General features: G+C 47.0%; 1 protein-coding gene across 1 annotated transcript in view; it reads left to right on the forward strand.

Moving 5' to 3' along the window:
* Nucleotides 1–17,862, forward strand: part of LOC140197911 (polyunsaturated fatty acid lipoxygenase ALOX8-like) — a 62,926-nt gene extending 45,064 nt beyond the window's left edge. The window contains exons 8-13 of the mRNA XM_072258510.1: nucleotides 949–1,035; nucleotides 6,657–6,826; nucleotides 11,294–11,415; nucleotides 13,998–14,098; nucleotides 15,526–15,696; nucleotides 17,013–17,862. Of these exons, the coding sequence (XP_072114611.1) occupies nucleotides 949–1,035; nucleotides 6,657–6,826; nucleotides 11,294–11,415; nucleotides 13,998–14,098; nucleotides 15,526–15,696; nucleotides 17,013–17,192 (831 nt within the window). The 3' untranslated portion in view covers nucleotides 17,193–17,862. The remainder of the gene's footprint in view (nucleotides 1–948; nucleotides 1,036–6,656; nucleotides 6,827–11,293; nucleotides 11,416–13,997; nucleotides 14,099–15,525; nucleotides 15,697–17,012) is intronic.
* Nucleotides 17,863–18,681: the final 819 nt, after the last annotated feature.

The following is an 18,681-nucleotide window of genomic DNA, read 5'->3' on the forward strand; positions in this document are numbered from 1 at the left end:
AGTTGGCTGATGTGGTATACTATGTCCAGTGCTCCCGGTGCGGCCTTCTATATATTCGCGAGACCCGACTCAGGCTGGGAGACCGTTTCGCTGAACACCTACGCTCTGTCCGCCAGAGAAAACAGGATCTCCCAGTGGCCACACATTTTAAATCCACGTCGCATTTCCATTGTGATATGTCTATCCGCGGTCTCCTCTACTGCCAAGATGAAGCCACACTCAGGCTGGAGGAACAACACGTTATATTCAGTCTGGGTAGCCTCCAACCTGATGGCATGTACTTTGATTTCTCTAACTTCCGTTAATGCCCCTTCTCCGCTTCTTACCCCTTCCTTCCTTCCTTCCGTCCATTCATTCATTCATTTATTTATTCATTCATTGATTCATTTATTTATTCATTCATTTATCTATTTATTTATCTATCTATCTATCTATCGATCTATCTATTTATTTATTTATTTTCCCCTTTCTTGCTCTCTCTTTTTTCGTCCACTGTCCCTCTCACTATAACTCCTTGCCTGCTCTCCATCTTCCACTGGGCACCCCTCCCCCTTGCTTTCTCCCTAGGCCTCCCGTTCCATGATCCTCTCCCTTCTCCAGCCTTATATCCCTTTTGCCAATCAACTTTCCAGCTCTTAGCTCCATCCCTCCCCCTCCTGTCTTCTCCTATCTTTTCTGATCTAACCCCTCCCCCTCCCACTTTCAAATCTCTTACTATCTCTTCTTTCAGTTAGTCCTGACGAAGATTCTCGGCCCAAAACGTCGACTGCACCTCTTCCTAGTGATGTTGCCTGGCCTGCTGCGTTCACCAGCATTTTGTGAGTGTTGCTTGAATTATGGGGCAGACTTGCAGCCTCTCGACGTGCAGCAGAAACGGCCGATGACATTGTTTGTGTCTTTATCTTGTGTAAAGTTACTCAAATTGTGCTCAAACCTTTAATATTACAGCTTCTGATGCCTCACCTGAAACTCACTTTACACATCAACACCGAAGCAAGAGCTCTCCTGATCTCAGAGGGTGGGGTCTTTGATCAGGTGAGCATCTTAGTTCAATACTTTTTTTATTGAAAGCAATTTTTTTGTAACTTCCACACCAGGACTACCAGACTCAAAGGCAATTACTTTCCTCAAGTAGTGAAGCTGACTGACATCTCCAACCACTAACCCACTCCTCCACAACCCCACCATCACTACTTCTGCCACTGTGGTTCCACAGTAAGCGTCGATCCAAGGCTCTGGAGACTGATGTGCTGGACTGTCAGTCACCTTATGTACAGACACTCCTGTGCCCAGCGTCACCCTACGAACATGCAGTCAATCTGTGTGCAGTACATAAGCTACCTTATATATTTATGTTTATCGTGTGCTTTCATTATTGTGTTCTTTATCTTATTGCGTGTTCCTGTCCTGCATCGGATCTGGAGTAACAATTATTTTGTTCTCCTTTGCACTTGAGTGTTGGAAATGACATTAAACAATCTTGAATCCTGAGGGTTCAAAGTCCCACAGTTGCACACCACAGAAACAGGCTACTCGGCCCACCACGACCATTCTGACCCACACTAATCACATTGACAGCACAGACATGGAGCACGACAGCAGAGAAATAGGTCCCTCATCTCACCTCGACATGCTAACCCATACTAATCCCGCAGACAACACGTGGTCTGTGGTTATAGAGCACTGCAGCTCTGAAACAGGCCTTTCCTCCCACCATGCTCATCCTGACCCATACTAATTCCCTTGACCAGGACTTAGTCTGTGGTCTTTTATCACTGACTCCGGATATTTCTTAAACACTGTGATCGTCTTTGCCTCCACCACCCACCCTGGCACTGTGTTCCAGATTCCAGCCTCCCTCTGGGTTAAAAACAATGTTCCTTGCAACCCCCGAACCATTTCACCCCTGAAGTTAATACTTGCCCTTTGGTCTTAAACGCAATAACGACCGAGAGAAGTTCACTGAGCCTATCTCTGCCCTCAAACCTCTCCATGGCCTTCTTCGGCCTCCTCCATTCCGGGGAAAACAGGGCCACATCTCCCTTCTCTCCTCATAGCTCAGCCCCTCCATCCGAGGCAACGTCCTGGGGAATCTCTCAGCTAGCTCTTCAGTTCAGTATACTGAGCTGACCAGAACTCCACACGATCTACCTCCACCTCCCTGCTCCTGTGTTCATGTGTTCTGTCTAATGAAAACATGTTTTCCCTCTGTGTCACAATGGGGGCACTGGTAGCGGACCCAAATGCAAGACACAAAAACACAATGTGCGGCAAACTAAACTGAGTTTATTGCTCGTTGCAAGGAGAGCAAAGCAGAAGCGAGCAATAGCGTAATGGACAAGGAACAGGCCCTGGACTAAGGCTGGGACACAGGGACTGTGCTGAGGCTAAGACTAGGAAAGTGGGACCAGGTTAAGGAACTGGGAACTAGGAACCTGGGCAAGGACTCTGAGCCAGAGACTGGACAGGGACCCGGAATCTGGGTCTTAACTTGGGCTCGGATGCCAGATCCAGGTGAAGACAAGATGTGGCTAGGCTACAGGACAAGGCACATGGACAGGAAGGCACATGGACAGGACACAGACTAGGAGCAGGGACAGGAACGCAGACTTGGGCTTAGGGACGGGACATGGAACTCGGTACCAAGACATGGACTCGATACTTGGAACCGCCAGGGCCAGGGCTCGATACTCGGAACCGTCAGGGCCAGGGCTCGATACTCGGAACCGCCAGGGTGAGCCAGGAACTCCTTTTATTCACGGGACAGACTCAGACACAGGACAAACACTGAGCCAGGAATCCTCCTTAGACACAGGACGGAGTCAGGACTCTACTTGACACAGGGTCAGGACCCTTCTAGGGTACAGGACCGGGACCCCTTTTAGATGCAGGACATGGATATGGAGACCACACAACGATGGACGGTACTATAACTTGGCCCCAAGTATACTCCAAGCAGCGGCGAGCTCTTGACTAACCCCGGCGGCTTAACTTTGACTGACTTGCTCTGGCAAGGGAAGGCGGCTTGCTGGCACTTGCTTCGGGCGGAGAGCAAGCTTGCTCCAGCAAGAACTTAGTTGGCTCCGGCCAGATGACATTGGCTCGCAACTATCTTCAGTGACTTCGTTAACACTCCCATACCGAACGGCTGAAAGCTGAGACTTATAAACTGCCGGTTCAGCCGAGAGTAAATTGCCACCAATCACCAAGCCCGAGGGACACGGGAAAACAGGGAACCAAAGGAAAATAGGGAGTCAACGGTCCGGATCGTAACACAAAAAAGTAAATTTAAAGGAAACCTGATCCGGACCATGACAATCTGCCTTCTCCACCAGTCTATCTACATGTGCTTCCACCTTCCACATTGCAGACAAGTGTTCCCCCCACCGCCCCACCCCCTCCCCGGCCGGATCCTTGGCCCTCCTGTGCAATCACATACCAACACCCCAACATTCTCCTTTTGTGTGCCCTACACATGAGCCAACAAGACTGTTTGATTTTACCCTACCCGGTCACACACTGACCCTCACCATCCTGTATCCATGACACCATCATCACCATCAGTTCTCTCCCGTGTAACTTGTGAGTTTATCGGACTTCCCAAATTCCCATACAAGTTCTTCGGCATCTCTGACTCACAGTGTGTGCTCACATCAGCAAAGTGACCACGTCGGGGTCCTGGATTGTGTGGCAGTAGTGTAGGTGACTCTGGTTGGGATCACCAGGGTTTGGGAATGTGGGGAGGACTGAGTCCAGATCTGGGATTTGGTCTTCTCGTGTACTTCCAGCTCCCTGTAATCTCACTCGCTGACTGGGGAAAGTTACGCCACTGTGTAACATGTTCAAAAAGTGAAATCAAGCGTGGCTGGAGTTGACAATTGATACGCCAGAAAACCTGCCACAGGTTCATGGAAAGTACAGCACCGAAACAGGCCCTTCGGCCCATTTAATCTGTACCAAAGGCATTTAAGCTGCCTACTCCCATCGACCTGCACCAGGACCATAGCTGCTCGTACCCCGGCCATCCGTGTACCAATCGAAACTTCGCTTAAGCTTTTAGATGAAGCTCATGTGCACGATTTCTGCTGGCAGCTCCTTCCACGCTCTCATAACCCTCTGAGTGAAGATGTTTCCCCTCTTGTCCCCCTTAAATTTTTCACCTTTCACCCACGACCTCTGGTTGGAGTCACACCCAACCTCAGTGGAAAAAGCCTGCTTGCATTTGCTCTATCTATACCCCTAATAATTTTGGATACCTCCACCAAATCCTCCTTTCAATCTTCGACGTTCTAAGGAATAAAGTTCTAACCTTTTCAATCACAAAAAAAAGAGAAAATCTGCGAGTACCGGAAGTTCAAGCAACACAAACAAAATGCGGAAGGAACTCAGCAAACCAGGCCACATCTATGGAAGAGAATACAGTCCACGTTTCAGGCTGAGACCACTCATCTCCTTACTCCCATCTTGAAGGCTTTTGGGCAAAACGTCAACTTTACTCTTTTCTGTAGATGTTGCCTGGCCTGCTGAATTCCTCCAGCATTGTGTGTGTGCTGCTAACCTATTAAATGTTTCCTTACAGCTCAGTTCTCCAGACCCAGCAACATCCTTATAAATGTTCTCTGTGCTCTTTCAACTTTATTTCCTGTAGGTAGGCGACCGAATCTGCACACAGTACTCCAAATGAGGCCTACACAACGTCTTATACGACTTCATCATAACACCCAATCTCTAAAACTCAGTACCTTGATTGATGAAGACCAATGTGCCAAAAGCTTTCTTTACAACTCTACCTACTTGTGACACCACTTTCAGTGAATAATGGACCTATATTGGCAGATCACTTTGATCTGCCCGACCATTCACTGTGTAAGCCCTTCACTGGTTGGTCCTACCGACGTGCAACACCTCACACTTGTCTGTATTAAATCCCATCTGCCATTTTCAGCACATTTTTCCAGCTGGTCCAGGTCTCACCTCAAGCTTTGATTGTCTTCCTCGCTGTTCACTACACCACCAATCTTGGTGCCATCTGCAAATTTGCTGATCCAGTTTACCACATTATCATTCAGATCATTGATATAAATGACAAATAACAAAGGACCCAGCACCGATCCCCACGGTACTCCACTAGTCACAGACCTCCAGCCAGAAAGGCAACCATCTACTTCCACTCTCCGGCTTTTGCCACAAAGCCGATGTCTAATCCAATTTAATATCTCATCTTGAATGCCGAGCGACTGAACCTTTTTGACAAGCCTACATGTGGGACCTTGTCAAATGCCTTGCTAATGTCCATGTAGACAACATCCACTGCCTTACCTGCATTGACTTCCCTGGTAGTTTTCTCGAAAAACTCTACAAGATTGGTTAGAGATGACTTACCATGCACAAAGTCACGCTGACTATCCTTTCTCAGTCCATGTCTATCCGAACACCTGCAATCTGCATACAGTCCAGGAAGCTGATGTCGCTTTGCTTCACTTATACAAGCTCTGTGTCTGTCTCCTGAGTAGACACAGATGTAAAAATATTATTTAAGATCTCCCTCATATCTTTTTCATCCACACATGGATAACCATACTGATCTTCCACAGGACCAATTTTGTCCCTTGCAATCCTTTTGCTCTTAACATATCTGTAGAATCCCTTAGGATTCTCCTTCACCTTGCCTGGTAACGCAATCCACTGCCTTCTATTAGCTCTCCTGATTTCTTTCTTAAGTGTTCTCTGTATTTCCTATACCCCATAAGCACCTCATTTGTTCCTACTTGCCAATATCTGCAATGCACCTCCTTTTGTTTCTTAACCAGGGCCTCAGTACCTCTTCAAAGCCAAGGTTCCCTACACTTGTTATATTTCCCATTTATTCTGACAGGCATATAAGCTTCGTACTCTCAAAATTTCACTTTTGAAGGTCTCCCACCTACCAAGTACACCTTTGCTGGAAAGCAGCCTGTCCTGATCCACACTTAATTTCTGATACCATCAAAATCGATAGATTTCGACATTGAACTTCTGAAAGTCCAAATACTGTCCCCTCATTCACGACGTCTCCCAGAGGGCGTGTTTAGAAAATGCCTCTTCGCACTCCCACTGCTCAGTGCCTTGCAGGTGGAGGTAGGGGAATGAGTGGGATCCGGTAGCAGGTCTCCCGGTGTCTGCTACCAGGTATTGTGTTCCGCATGTGTTCAAAGGGAGCTCCCGGAGAGTTCCTGTTGTATTCTTCACAGATATGGGCAGCAGGTCTTCAGCTGCATAGGAGATTCTTCAGATGGTGGAAATCCAGAGCAACCCACACAAAATGCTGGAGGGACTCAGGAGACCAGGCAGAGCATCTATGGAGGGGGATAAACATTCGACATTTCAGGCAAAGACACTTAATCAGCACTGGAAACTAAGAGGCAAGAAGCCAGAATAAGAAGGCCATCACCTGGTCTCACCTGTCACCTGCCATCTTGTAGTCATTCACCTCACCCAATCTTATTCTGCATTCTTCCCACTTCCTTTCCCGTTCTGATGAAGGGTGTCGGTCTGATATTGTGTATTCCCCTCCATAGATGCTGTGGGTTATTCTGGATTTCAGCTACTTTGGTTCCTGGCTGACTCATTCCCCTCCCAGTATCATGCCAGGTCAAACCTCTGATCTGTCATTCCAGGCTTTTTCTACGGGAGAGACGGCCAAACTGATGATTCTGCAGAGGGCTCTGGCGAACACGACCTACTCATCTCTGTGCCTTGCGGACAATTTGGCCTCTGGAAGAGTGAAAAAGATCCCCAACTACTATTACAGAGGTGACGCTCTGAAGATCTGGCACGCCATCAACAAGTGAGAGAATCTATCGCTAAGTATTCTCCCGCTACAATATTTCTCCCATTTTACACAGCACTGGACAGTAAATCCCTCACAGGGAAGGAATACAGGTCAATAGACAATAGACAATAGGTGCAGGAGTAGGCCATTCAGCCCTACGAGCCAGCTCCCCATTCACTGCGATCATGGCTGATCATCCACATTCAGTACCCTTTTCCTGCCTTCTCCCCACGTCCTTTGACTCCGCTATCTTTAAGAGCTCTATCTAACTCTTTCTTGAAAGCATCCAGATAACCGGCCTCCACTGCCCGCTGAGGTGAACATTCCACAGATTCTCAACTCTCTGGGTGAAAAAGCTTTACCTCAACTTCGTTCTAAATGGTCTACCCCTTATTCTTAAACTGTGGCCTCTGGTTCTGGGCACCCCCAACATCGGGAACATGTTTCCTTCCTCTAGCGTGTCCAATCCCTTAATAATCTTACACGTTTCAATCAGATCCCCTCTCGTCCTTCTAAATTACAGTGTACACAAGCCCAGTCGCTCCAACCTTTCAACATATGATAGTCCCGCCATCCCAGGAATTAACCTCGTGAAACTACGCTGCACTCCCTCAATAGCAAGAATGTCCTTTCTTAAATTTGGAGACCAAAACTGCACGCAATACTCCAGGTGTGGTCTCAGCAGGACCCTGTATAACTGCAGAAGGTCGACTTTGCTCCTATACTCAACTCCCCTTGTTATGAAGCCCAACATGCCATTAGCTTTCTTCACTGCCTGCTGTACCTGCATGCTTATTTTCAGTGACCGATGAACAAGGATACCTAGATCTCGTTGTACTTCCCCTTTTCCTAACTTGACACCATTCAGATAGTAATCTGCCTTCCTGTTCTTGCCACCAAAGTGGATAACCTCACATTTATCCACATTAAACTGCATATACCATGCATCTGCCCACTCACCCAACCTGTCCAATTCACCCTGCATTCACATAACATCCTCCTCACATTTCACACTGCCACCCAGCTTTGTGTCATCTGCAAATTTGCTAATGCTACTTTTAATCCCTTCATCTAAATCATTAATGTATATTGTAAATAGCTGCAGTCCCAGCACCGAGCCTTGCGGTACCCCACTAGTCACTGCCTGCCATTCTGAAAGGGACCCGTCAATCCCTACTCTTTGTTTCCTGTCTGCCAACCAATTTTCGATCCATGTCAGTACCCTACCCCGAATACCATGTGCTCTAATTTTGCCCAGTAATCTCTTATGTGGGACCTTTTCTGAAAGTCCAGGCACACTACATCTACTGGCTTTCCCTTGTCCATTTTCACAGTTACATCCTCAAAAAATTCTAGAAGATTCGTCAAGCACAATTTCCCCTTCGTAAATCCATGCTGACTCAGACCGATCCTGTTACTGCTATCCAAATGTGCTGCTATTTCATTCATTTATAATTGACTCTGGCATCTTCCCCACCAGTGATGTCAGGCTAACTGGTCTATAGTTCCCTGTTTTCTCTCTCTCTCCTTTCTTAAAAAGTGGGATAACTTTAGCTAACCTCCAATCCTCAGGAACTGATCCTGAATCTATAGAACATTGGAGAATGATTACCAATGCGTCCACGATTTCTAAAGCCACCTCCTTAAGTACCCTGGGATGCAGACCATCAGGCCCTGGGGATTTATCAGCTTTCAGTCCCATGAGTCTCCCCAACACCATTTTCTGCCTAATGTGAATTTCCTTCAGTTCCTCCGTTACCCTAGGTCCTCTGGCCACTATTACATCTGGGAGATTGTTTGTCATTCCACTGGGCGCCAGTGTCACAGCTTCCATCACTATAACTGATCATAACTGGAGCGCTCCACACAGGAGGTGCTGGGACCACTTACCAGGGGCTCCCTGGTGCAGGCAGGCAGCCACTCTACCACAGTGCCTCTATAGAGTTACTATAAGTGGTGTTTAACAACAGGGAGGAGGAGGGTGGTGCCAGAGGTTGGAGCATCAAACAGTACAGCTCAGAAACAGACCCTTCAGCTGTCATCTCTGTGCTGACCACAATAGAAGGGTGCCCATAAGAAGATAAGACTATAAAATAGGAGGAGAATTAGGTTGTTCCATCAACGCTGATTTATGTTCCCTGTCAATCACATTCTTCTACCTTCTCCCTGTATGACTGACACCCTGACTAATCAAGAACCAATCAATCTCTGCTTTAAATAGCGTATATTGTGGTTAATTGGAGCACATCGGGAACAGTACATTTTGGCCCAATTAAGCAGCTGTTTGATGGAAATAGTCAAGAAAGTAGATAAAGATAAACTTCTATATAACTAACCAATTATATATGTAAATGAAACACAGAACAAATTAGAACATTACAGTATTATAAACTTGTGTGTTAGTTCCTGATTGTTTTCGATGGTGGAATTCATCCAGTGTATCTGTAAGCTGCCACAATCTTTTGATTGACTGTGGTTGATTAAATTCAGCACAAACACCTAGTGCAGACACTAAACTTCCTTCAAACAACGTTGTCGACTATTTTATCCCATAAATCTTCATTTTTATTGTAAACTTCAAGGTGATTGTCAATCCATTTCAATTCTTCGTAGTACATAACTTGTTGAAGAAGTGAAATCGCAGAGAGCAGCACAATTCTGAATTGACTTACTGATTATTTCTCACCAACCGTCAGTAACAAAATCCATTGCTTGTTGAACAGAAACACAAACATCTAACGCTATTTAAAAACCATTTGCTCTAAGTACGGTCGAGTGTCTAACGGTTAGAAAATTCCACGCGACAGATATGAGTTAGAAGCTGTTTGGTAACAGCCTCCCGTCCCAGTTATGTGTTCCAAATAAATGAAGGGAACCTGGCTATTTTCTCTATTAGTTTTTGTTCTTCAAGAAATAAACAGCTGCCTCGATTAACCGATGGCTGAATTAATCAGAATCCAATGACGTGGCCTTCCCAACTGTCTGTGGCGATGAATTCCACAGTTTCACCACTTGACACTCAATATAAAAACTTTCACGTCAGGTTGCAGCTGCATATCATTTTGATCAGCAGAACATCACCAGGGATGCAAGTCTGCCGGACCTTCTTTACCACCGTGTTACATCTTTCAGGTAGCTGTAGACTTGCACCCCCCCTCCCCCATTATCCCTCTGCCCCTCACAAAGCTCCCATAGTTCCTGCCCTTCAATGTGAAGGGCCAGGAAGCCTATTCTGCCCTCCTCTGTAATGTGTTTATTAATGTAGTGATGACGGCTAGGGGATATTTACTCAGCGACTGGTTGTACTTCTGGGATAACACTTCTCACCCACGCATACTGTGCTGCTGTTCTCAGCTACCTCTTATCCTGCACTCAAAACCTTTCACCAGCCAGCACGTCAGATCTCCTTACCTACGTGGGGTTCACAAAAACATCGACCAAGCCCTCTCGTGGTAAGCTGCTGCAAAAGATGAAGGCATGTGGGGGTGATGTGAACGGTGGGAGTGTGTGATGCAGAACTGGTGTTCTTCTGGCATCAGTGCTGGGAGCTCTGTTATCAAGTCAGAATATTGTAGCAGAGAGGCACTTTGGCCCATCTAGTCCATTCTGCCTTGATCTTCTGTCTCATCCCATCGAAATGCACCTGGATACTAGCCCTCTATGTCCCTCCCATCCACGTCCCTGTCCAAATTTCTCTCAAAACTATTGCAATCAAGCCGACATTCACCACGTCACGAGCGGCTCATTGTCCACTCACACTGTCCTCTAAGTGAAGAAGTTCCCTCTCAGATTCCCTTTAAATATTTCACCTTTAACCCATGACCTCTGTTTCTAATCGCAACCCTCAGTGGAAAAACAATCCTGTTTCCATTAATTCTAGCTCTGACTCTCAAATTTTGTATTCCTCTTTCAAATCTTCCCTCATTTTCCTCCGGTTCAGAAATAAAGTCCTAACCAGTTCAACCTTTCCCTATAACCAAGGTCTTCCTATTCACTGTAAAATCCTTGTAAATGTCGTCTGCTCTGATTTGGGCAAATATGTCAGTGTTTTTGCAATTAACCTGAAATTCTCTGCACTACCCTTCAGCTCTCTCCACGCAGTTCCATGCCTCCCTCTGGGGGGAAATTCACCCTCTGAATGTCACCTGCCTTTCAGTCCTTGGAGGTGATGTCCTAACCTGCGCTACCAGCAAATCGACCACCCTGCCCGACCACTTCTCCATTTGTCCTCGCAGACTTCCTCCGTCCCACTCTCAATCTCTCACTCTCCATCACTCTCATCCCCACTCCCTTCTTCCCTCTCCCACCCTTCCTCCCATTCATTGTCTACCTCCCTCTGTCCCACGCTCCATGAATCGCTCCTTTCACTGTGCCCTCACTCGCATCCCTCTTTCCATTATTGTTTGTCTGTTTTCTGGTGTTAAACCAGTGCGGCCCCGGTTTCTCCTCAGTCTCCAGCAGTTTGCTCTCCTTCTCTCAAAGGTTCGTGGCAAATATCGTTGACATTTACTACAAGAGCGATGCATCCGTCCAAGAGGATGAGGAAATTCATGAATGGGCAAAGGAAATCTTCACTGAAGGATTCTTGGCGAAGCAATCCTCAGGTTCCACTTTCAATTATTCAAATGATCTCCCTATCACTGTGCACTGTCTTCACCCCTCTTGATTTAATAAATTATGTGTCGTGTGTCTTCTGCTCTGGCCCTACTGTCGGTTCACCGATTAGGGGCAGCACATGGATCTCGGATTGTTATTGCGTCCTGGGACTCTGAATACTGATGCTCGGGTGACTGGTGAGGCCCTCGCGGAACTGGTGGATTCTGACACAGATGGAGGGAGCAGGGTTCTGGTGGAGTTGGGAGTACGTAGTTTGTGAGTCAGTGCTCGATGCAGGAAGCCAAGGTTCTGAGTGCTGTCCTGTCAGGACCAGAAGTTCAGAGGAGTTGGTGGGACGTTATATTACAGTTGTACAAGACTTTGGCGAGGTGCTTTGGGAATATTGTGTACAGTTTTGCTCGTCCTGCAATACGAAAGATGCCGTTAATCTGGGAAGAAGGCAGAGGAGAATGCAGAGACGCTGCCTGTCCTTGAGGGACTGAGTTATGAGAAGTTGAACAAGTTGCGCCTTTTTAATTGATACATAATAGAATGTGTTTCTTTGTAATTATTGTGATTGCCCACAAGGAAATGGTCATGTTGACATATACTTACTTAGAATTTTGAGTGATGGGAGAACTTATAGAGCTGTCTAAAGGTGTAAAGTGGTATTTGTGCAGTCGTTTTCACAGGGTGGGAGAGCAAGGACTAGAGGACATCGGTTTAAGGTGAAAGGAGAAAGATTTAAGAGCGACGCGAGGGGCAACGTCTTTGCCGCGAGTGTGTAGTGAGATGACAGACGGAGTGGTTGAAGTAGGTGCAGCGATAACCTTTAAAAAGCAATTGGACAAGTACTTATGCATAGGGATAGTTTAGAGGGATAAATGAAGGCAAATGGCACTGACTTTGATGGGAATATTGGATATCATCCACTAGTTGGGCTGGACGGCATGTTTCTGTTCTGTGTGCCTGGATGACTCTGACATTAGATGTCAAGGGATCAGAATTAATCCATTCAGCCCTCTGAGTCTGCTCCACCATTGCATTGCAGCTGATTTATTATTCCTCGTAAACCCATTCTCCTGCCTTCTCATAGCATTTGACGCCCTTACTAATCAAGAATCTATCAATCTCTGACGAAGGGTCTCGGCCTGAAACGTCGACTGCACCTCTTCCTACAGATGCTGCCTGGCCTGCTGCGTTCACCAGCAACTTTGATGTGTGTTGCTTCTATCAATCTCTGTTTTAAATGAACCCAATGACTTGCCTCCACATCTGTCTGTGGCAATGTATTCCACTGATTCACCACCCTCTGACTCAAGAAATCCCCCGTATTCTCTGTTCGAAAGGGACATCTTGTTCTGAGCCACTGTCCTTTGGTTCTAGATTCCCCCAATTTAGGAAACATATTCTCCATGTCTTTTCTATCTAGCCCCCAACCCCAGCTCCAGCAGGTTCAGGCCCAGAGCAATCAAACGCTCCTCATACGTGAACCCTTGCATTCCTAGGATCATTTTCTCCAACCACCTTTGGTCTCTTTCCAATGCTAGCACACCCTTTCTCAGATAAGTGGTTCAAAACTGCTCACAATATGAGGTGAGGCTTGGTGTCATTTTCTAGACTGATAAAGGTGGAGGACTTTGGTTAATGTTTGTTTAGCAGTCCTTGAAACACAGGGACATGGACAGAGCAAAGTGAAAACCGCCACTCCCCGAACACTTTGACAAGCAGAGGATTGATTATTGCTGGGACACGACCGCGAGATTGCGTACTCTGTGCTGAGTGATTGCTTGTTTCCCATTAATTTCACTGATGGCTTCAATAGTCACGGTCCGGTCCGTTGACTCCTCATTTCAGTTAATTTCCTTTTCCCCGTGTTCTACCGGGCTCCTTGATTAAGGCACCTGATTCTCATCCGAACCGGCAGCATAAAAACTCCGGCTTACATCTACTCAGCTCTGGATCGTCACCCCTCAGCCAGTGCAGCAATGCATGTTCCGGGCCGCCAAGAACAGTGGACTCTAAGTTGCTTCGGTGCCTGGGGTTGCTTTGGGAATTCGGTCGTTTTCGTGGCCAGTTGAGAATTGCTGGCCGTTTGCCGTTACTCCGAGCCAAGATACGAATTATCTGTCGTTGTCTGGTTTTGTCGTCTTGTATCCAGCTGAGGATTGCAGGCCATTTGCCGCTATTCAGAGTCAAGATACAATTTACTTGTTGTTGTTTGATGTTGTCATTACAAGTCCGAGTCCCCGCTCCGTGTTCGAGTCCGAGTCCCGGCTCCGTGTCCGAGTCCGAATCCCGGCTCCATGTTCGAGTCCCAGTCCAGGCTCTGTGTCCGAGTCCCAGTCCAGGCTCCTTGTCCGTGTCGAAATAAAGGCTCCGTCTCCAAGTCCAGGCTCCATGACCAAGCTCCGGGTCCAGGTCCCCCAGTCTGTTGTCTAACGTTCACGTCTATGTAAGCACTCACCCTCACTCTCCGGCCTGCCTTGCAACTATTAATAAACACACTTCTGTTAATGCTACCGACGTGTCTGTGTCCTGCACTTGATCCGCTCCCAACGCCCGTGTAACATCAGTGTTCTCTCTTTAGGTTTCCCCACGTCATTCTCCACCAAGGACGACCTCATCAAGTACCTGACCATGGTCATATTCAGTTGTTCTGCCCAGCACTCTGCAGTGAATACCGGACAGGTCAGCTCAGCTTTCATTGAATTAACACTCCACTGCATCAAGTTGAGCATGACTGCTTAGAAACTGACCTCATCCAAACAGAAACTTTCCGAGCAGTGTGTGGCGACTGTACACAATTTTCAGCCCGTTACGAATTCAGTCTGAGCTGGATATTACTCAGTAACGCACACAAATAGCTGCAGGAACTCACAGGTCAGATGCATCCACCAAGGGGAATAAACAGTCAACATTTCAGGCCGAGTCCTTTCATCAGGACGGGAAAGAAAGCTGACAGAGACCGGAATTAGATGGTGGGGGAAGGGAAAATAGTGCAATGTGCCAGGAGACAGGTGAGGATAGGTGACTGGGAGAGAGAGAGGAGAGATGAATTGAGAAGCTGGGAGCAGATAGATAAAAGGTACAGGTCTGGAGAAGTCAATCACAGTGGAAAAGAAGTAAGAAGAGGTAGCTATCAAGAGAGAAGAGGTGGGCTGTTGAGAAGAAGGGATGAGAGGGGAGAGGATGTTTCTCGGCCGTTTGCTCCCAGCTCTCCTCTCCCTCACCAAAACGTCATTCCCTGTTCAATCAAAGCAATCGGAATGATGGGATGCACAGGAGCTCTCTTCTCTGATCCCAACATGTTATCATCAATTGTAGCATACCCCACATAAGGCCATTCAGTCCATAATGCTCTGCTAGACAAGAGTGCGGCTGACGATAATTTTATTACTAGTTTACAACTGTTCTTTGCAAGAACTAATGGTAATCTTTGGTTTCACAATTCCAAATGCATTACATTCTGCCGTAGTTCGACAAGATTCATATGGGAAGCAATTTAAATGACCCCTGGTTATCTTTCCCCAATTCTAGCTCCATCCAAGCTCCTAAGGTTATCCTGCTGAGCTAAATATTTCAGATGGTTCCCCAATCAAATATTTCTGGTATGATGACACGAAGATTGGTGGACTTGTGGCTAGTGTAGAAGATTGTCAAGGGTTGTAAAGGACATTGACAGAATGCAGACCTTAGCTGAAAAGAGGCAAATGGAATTTAATCCAGAAATGTATGAAGTGATTCACTTTGGAAGGATCGATTTGAAGGCAAAATACAAGGTTCGTGGAGGACTCTTAGTAGTGCGGAGGAACAGATGGATCTTAGGAGTAACGGAGGGTGAGATGTGTCTTAATGATAGCGTATGAGATTCTGAAAGACACTTTTCAAAGTAATTCAACGGTTAAAATTCTGAAAATTTTTATTGTGAGTTTCACAGTAGAACAGAGAAATACAATAGAATCAATTACAATCTGTATGCTGAATGTGCGCCGAAGGGCCCGTGCTATGCTATCGTGTTCTGTTCCATGTTCTGTGCACTCATGGTGCTGTTGCGAGACCGTGGTACAGCAAAACCTCAAGTAAGAGTAAGCATTGTATATCATTGTATTTCACAGTTTGACTGGGGATCCTGGGTCCCAAACAATCCTTCCACCATGCAGAAACCAGCCCTCACAGAAAAGGGGAAAGTCACTGAGGAAGACATCTTAAACACTTTGCCGATGAAAAGTGCCTCGGTGCTGATGCTTGCAACCATCCATCTGCTCAGTCAACCATCTCCCTCTCAGGTAAGTAGTATAACACCAAAGGACCATAAGACACCTAGACACCAACTCTGAGATGATGCGTTTCAATTACATGATGTCGTTAAATTGGAAAGAGTGAAAAAGAGATTGAATCTCTTGAGTTATAAGGAGAGGTTGGGCAGGTTAAGACTTTATTCCGGGAGTGTTGGAGACTGATGGGCGACAATATGGAGCTGTATAAGATCATGAGGGGACAGGTAGATTACAGTCTTGCTCCCAGGGAAAGGAAACTAAAGACAAGGCAAAGGTTTAAGGTGAGAGGGGAAAAATTAGGGACAGAGCTTCGGGACATCTTCTGCTCAGAGGGTGTGGAACCAGCTGTCGGACAATGTCGTTGAGGCAGGAACAATAAATGGTTAAGGGACATCAGGACAGGCCCATGGACAGGAAAGTTTTAGAGGAACATGAGGAAATGGGATTAGCTTAGATGGGAGCGTTAGTTGGCATGGGCCAGTTGATCTGGAGGGTGTGTTGCCGCACTCCGTTTTACTAATGGAGAAGAATATGGAGCACAATCTGCGTGGAGGGAGACCTGACTTGCCTCAGTTGTAGTGAGCCAAACCAAGGCTACCCATACTTCACCAATGTTGCCATTGTAAACACCACGTGTCCCGAGAACAGCTCCACCATATGGAATAGCAAGGGAAGGGTCAGAGGGATTTTTATTCACATCAGTTTTGGGGTGAAGGAAACAGCTACCAGGCTACAGGGGAGAGATCAGTGTCCATCGCACCCATGGGGGACATGGAGAGGGAGGGTCAGGAATACTGTGTGTGTGTGTGTGTGTGTGTGTGTGTGAATGTGAGTGTGTGTGTGTGTATTTGTGTGTGTGTGTGTGTGTGTGAATGTGAGTGTGTGTGTGTGTATTTGTGTGTGTGTGTGTGAATGTGAGTGTGTGTGTGTATTTGTGTGTGTGTGAGTGTGAGCGAGTGTGTGAGTGTGAGCGAGTGTGTGTATTTGTGTGAGTGTGAGTGAGTGTGTGTGAGTGTGTTTGTGTGTGTGAGAGTATGTTTGTGTGAGTGCGAGTGTCTGCGTGTGAGTGTGAGTATGCTTGTGTGAGTGTGTAAGTGTGTTTGTGTGAGTTCGCGTGTGTGTGCTTGTGAGTGTGTGTGTGAGTGTGTTTTTCTGAGTTTGTGTGTGTGTGTGAGTGTGTGTGTGTGTGTGAGTGTGTTTTTGTGAGTTTGTGTGTGTGTGTGTGCTTGTTCGTTTGTGTAAATGCGTTGCCGCGTGTGTGCTCTATCCTTTCAGACTGATTACTACCCCCATCCATCAGGAATAAATCTCTCTCCTTCCCGCAGACGAGGTTGGCTACGTACATGGAACAACGCTTCATTGAACAGAGAGCTAAGGAATGCATCGAGACGTTCCAGGAAGCACTCATGAAAATCGAGAATGAGATAAAGAAGCGCAATGAGGGCCTTGAGCTGAAGTATACGTACCTTATTCCGAGAGTCATCGAGAACAGTGTGGCGATGTGAAGGCCCATCCCACCGCTGGCCATTGGTTCCTCTGGGCTTTATGCTTTGGGGTCAGATGAGAATTCAAGCTGCAAACTTCTGCAGTGCTTATTACCAAACCGACCCATTACTTCCTTCCTACTTTTCTTTCTCTGACCTGGATGAGGCAGACTTGACGCCTGCATCTCCCATTCAATGAATGCCAAGTCCCCTACTTTCCGGTTGCCAGCGACGGTTCCTCGTCGAGACAGAATCCTCACCCAATGAGCCCCTTCTGCACCCTCTCCATAGCCTCCAAACCCTCGCAGTAACGGGGTAACGGGGCAATCGGAACTGCTCACAATAATCTCAGTGTTAACTAACCGAACTTTACCACAATGCAAATTACACTCTTGTACACAGTGCACTGACCAATAAAGACAAACGTGCCGTACGCCTTCTCCACCACCCTCCCTACTTCCACAACAACCTGCAGCTATTGAATTGGACCCCAAGATCACTCTAGATATCTGTTCCCCCGTCCCTCTATTAGAACTCCTCATCATTTTCAGCTTTTTCTGTTATGCCTTCCTCTTTCCAACATCTGCAGATTTACATGGCTGGTTTTCTGGCAGTGTTCTGCCTGAATTTTGCACTCCGAGGATGTTGGGCTGCACGCTGAATGTGATCACAAGAGGTTGAAATAAATTTGGTCGACAAAACTCTGCGTCATTAGACTTTCTAATGCTCTGAATAGTGCCTGGGTTACAAACTGCCTTCTAAATTCATGGAGTCATAGAACACAACAGCACACAAACATGCCCGTTGGCCTATTTAAACATACAGTGAAATGTGTTGCGACAAACTATAGGGACAAAGTCCAGCATCGCCCTTGGACCTACGATTTGTGTTGTGGAGTCTGAAGGGTCGTTGCTGAAGAGATGGTGGGGGTCTTGGATGTAATTTACCAAAATTCTCTGGATGCTGCTGAAGACCAGGAGGAATGAAAAAATATAGTTGCCACACAGAAATCTGTAGGGATTGTGGGCTAGTCTCCCCAAAGTCTGTGACTGAGAAATTGCTGAAACGTGTTATAGGGAGTAAAGCCCCAATTCCCCCTCTCCCTGTGTCCCATGCAGGGAGGGACAGATGGTCGGCCAGAAATGGACTGAACACTGGGAACCGGCGAAGAGGAAAGAACCGCAGGGTGCTGTGGAGTGGCGTGGGTGGTTCTCAGGTATTGCGACTCCGCCCAGCGGGAGTTCGACCCAGTGCGTCACCAGTGGGAGACATGCCCCAGGGTCTTGCTGGTGGTGGAAACAGAACTCAAGTACCAGAGCTACAGATTTTGCCCCGGGGAGTAGCAAACTCTGCCGTGGGAGCCCAGGAACCCCGGAGTCCGTGGGGGAATGTGACCAAGTAGCAGGGGTTCTTAAAGGGGTGGGGGAGCGGGGGCAGGCACTGAGACGGGAGCCCAGAAGACCCGGAAGTTGGGGCAATACACCCGGGGGTCGGCGGGAGACCTTCCAGG

The sequence above is a fragment of the Mobula birostris genome, chromosome 5 (assembly GCF_030028105.1).
Source record: "Mobula birostris isolate sMobBir1 chromosome 5, sMobBir1.hap1, whole genome shotgun sequence".
NCBI classification, from domain to species: domain Eukaryota; kingdom Metazoa; phylum Chordata; class Chondrichthyes; order Myliobatiformes; family Myliobatidae; genus Mobula; species Mobula birostris.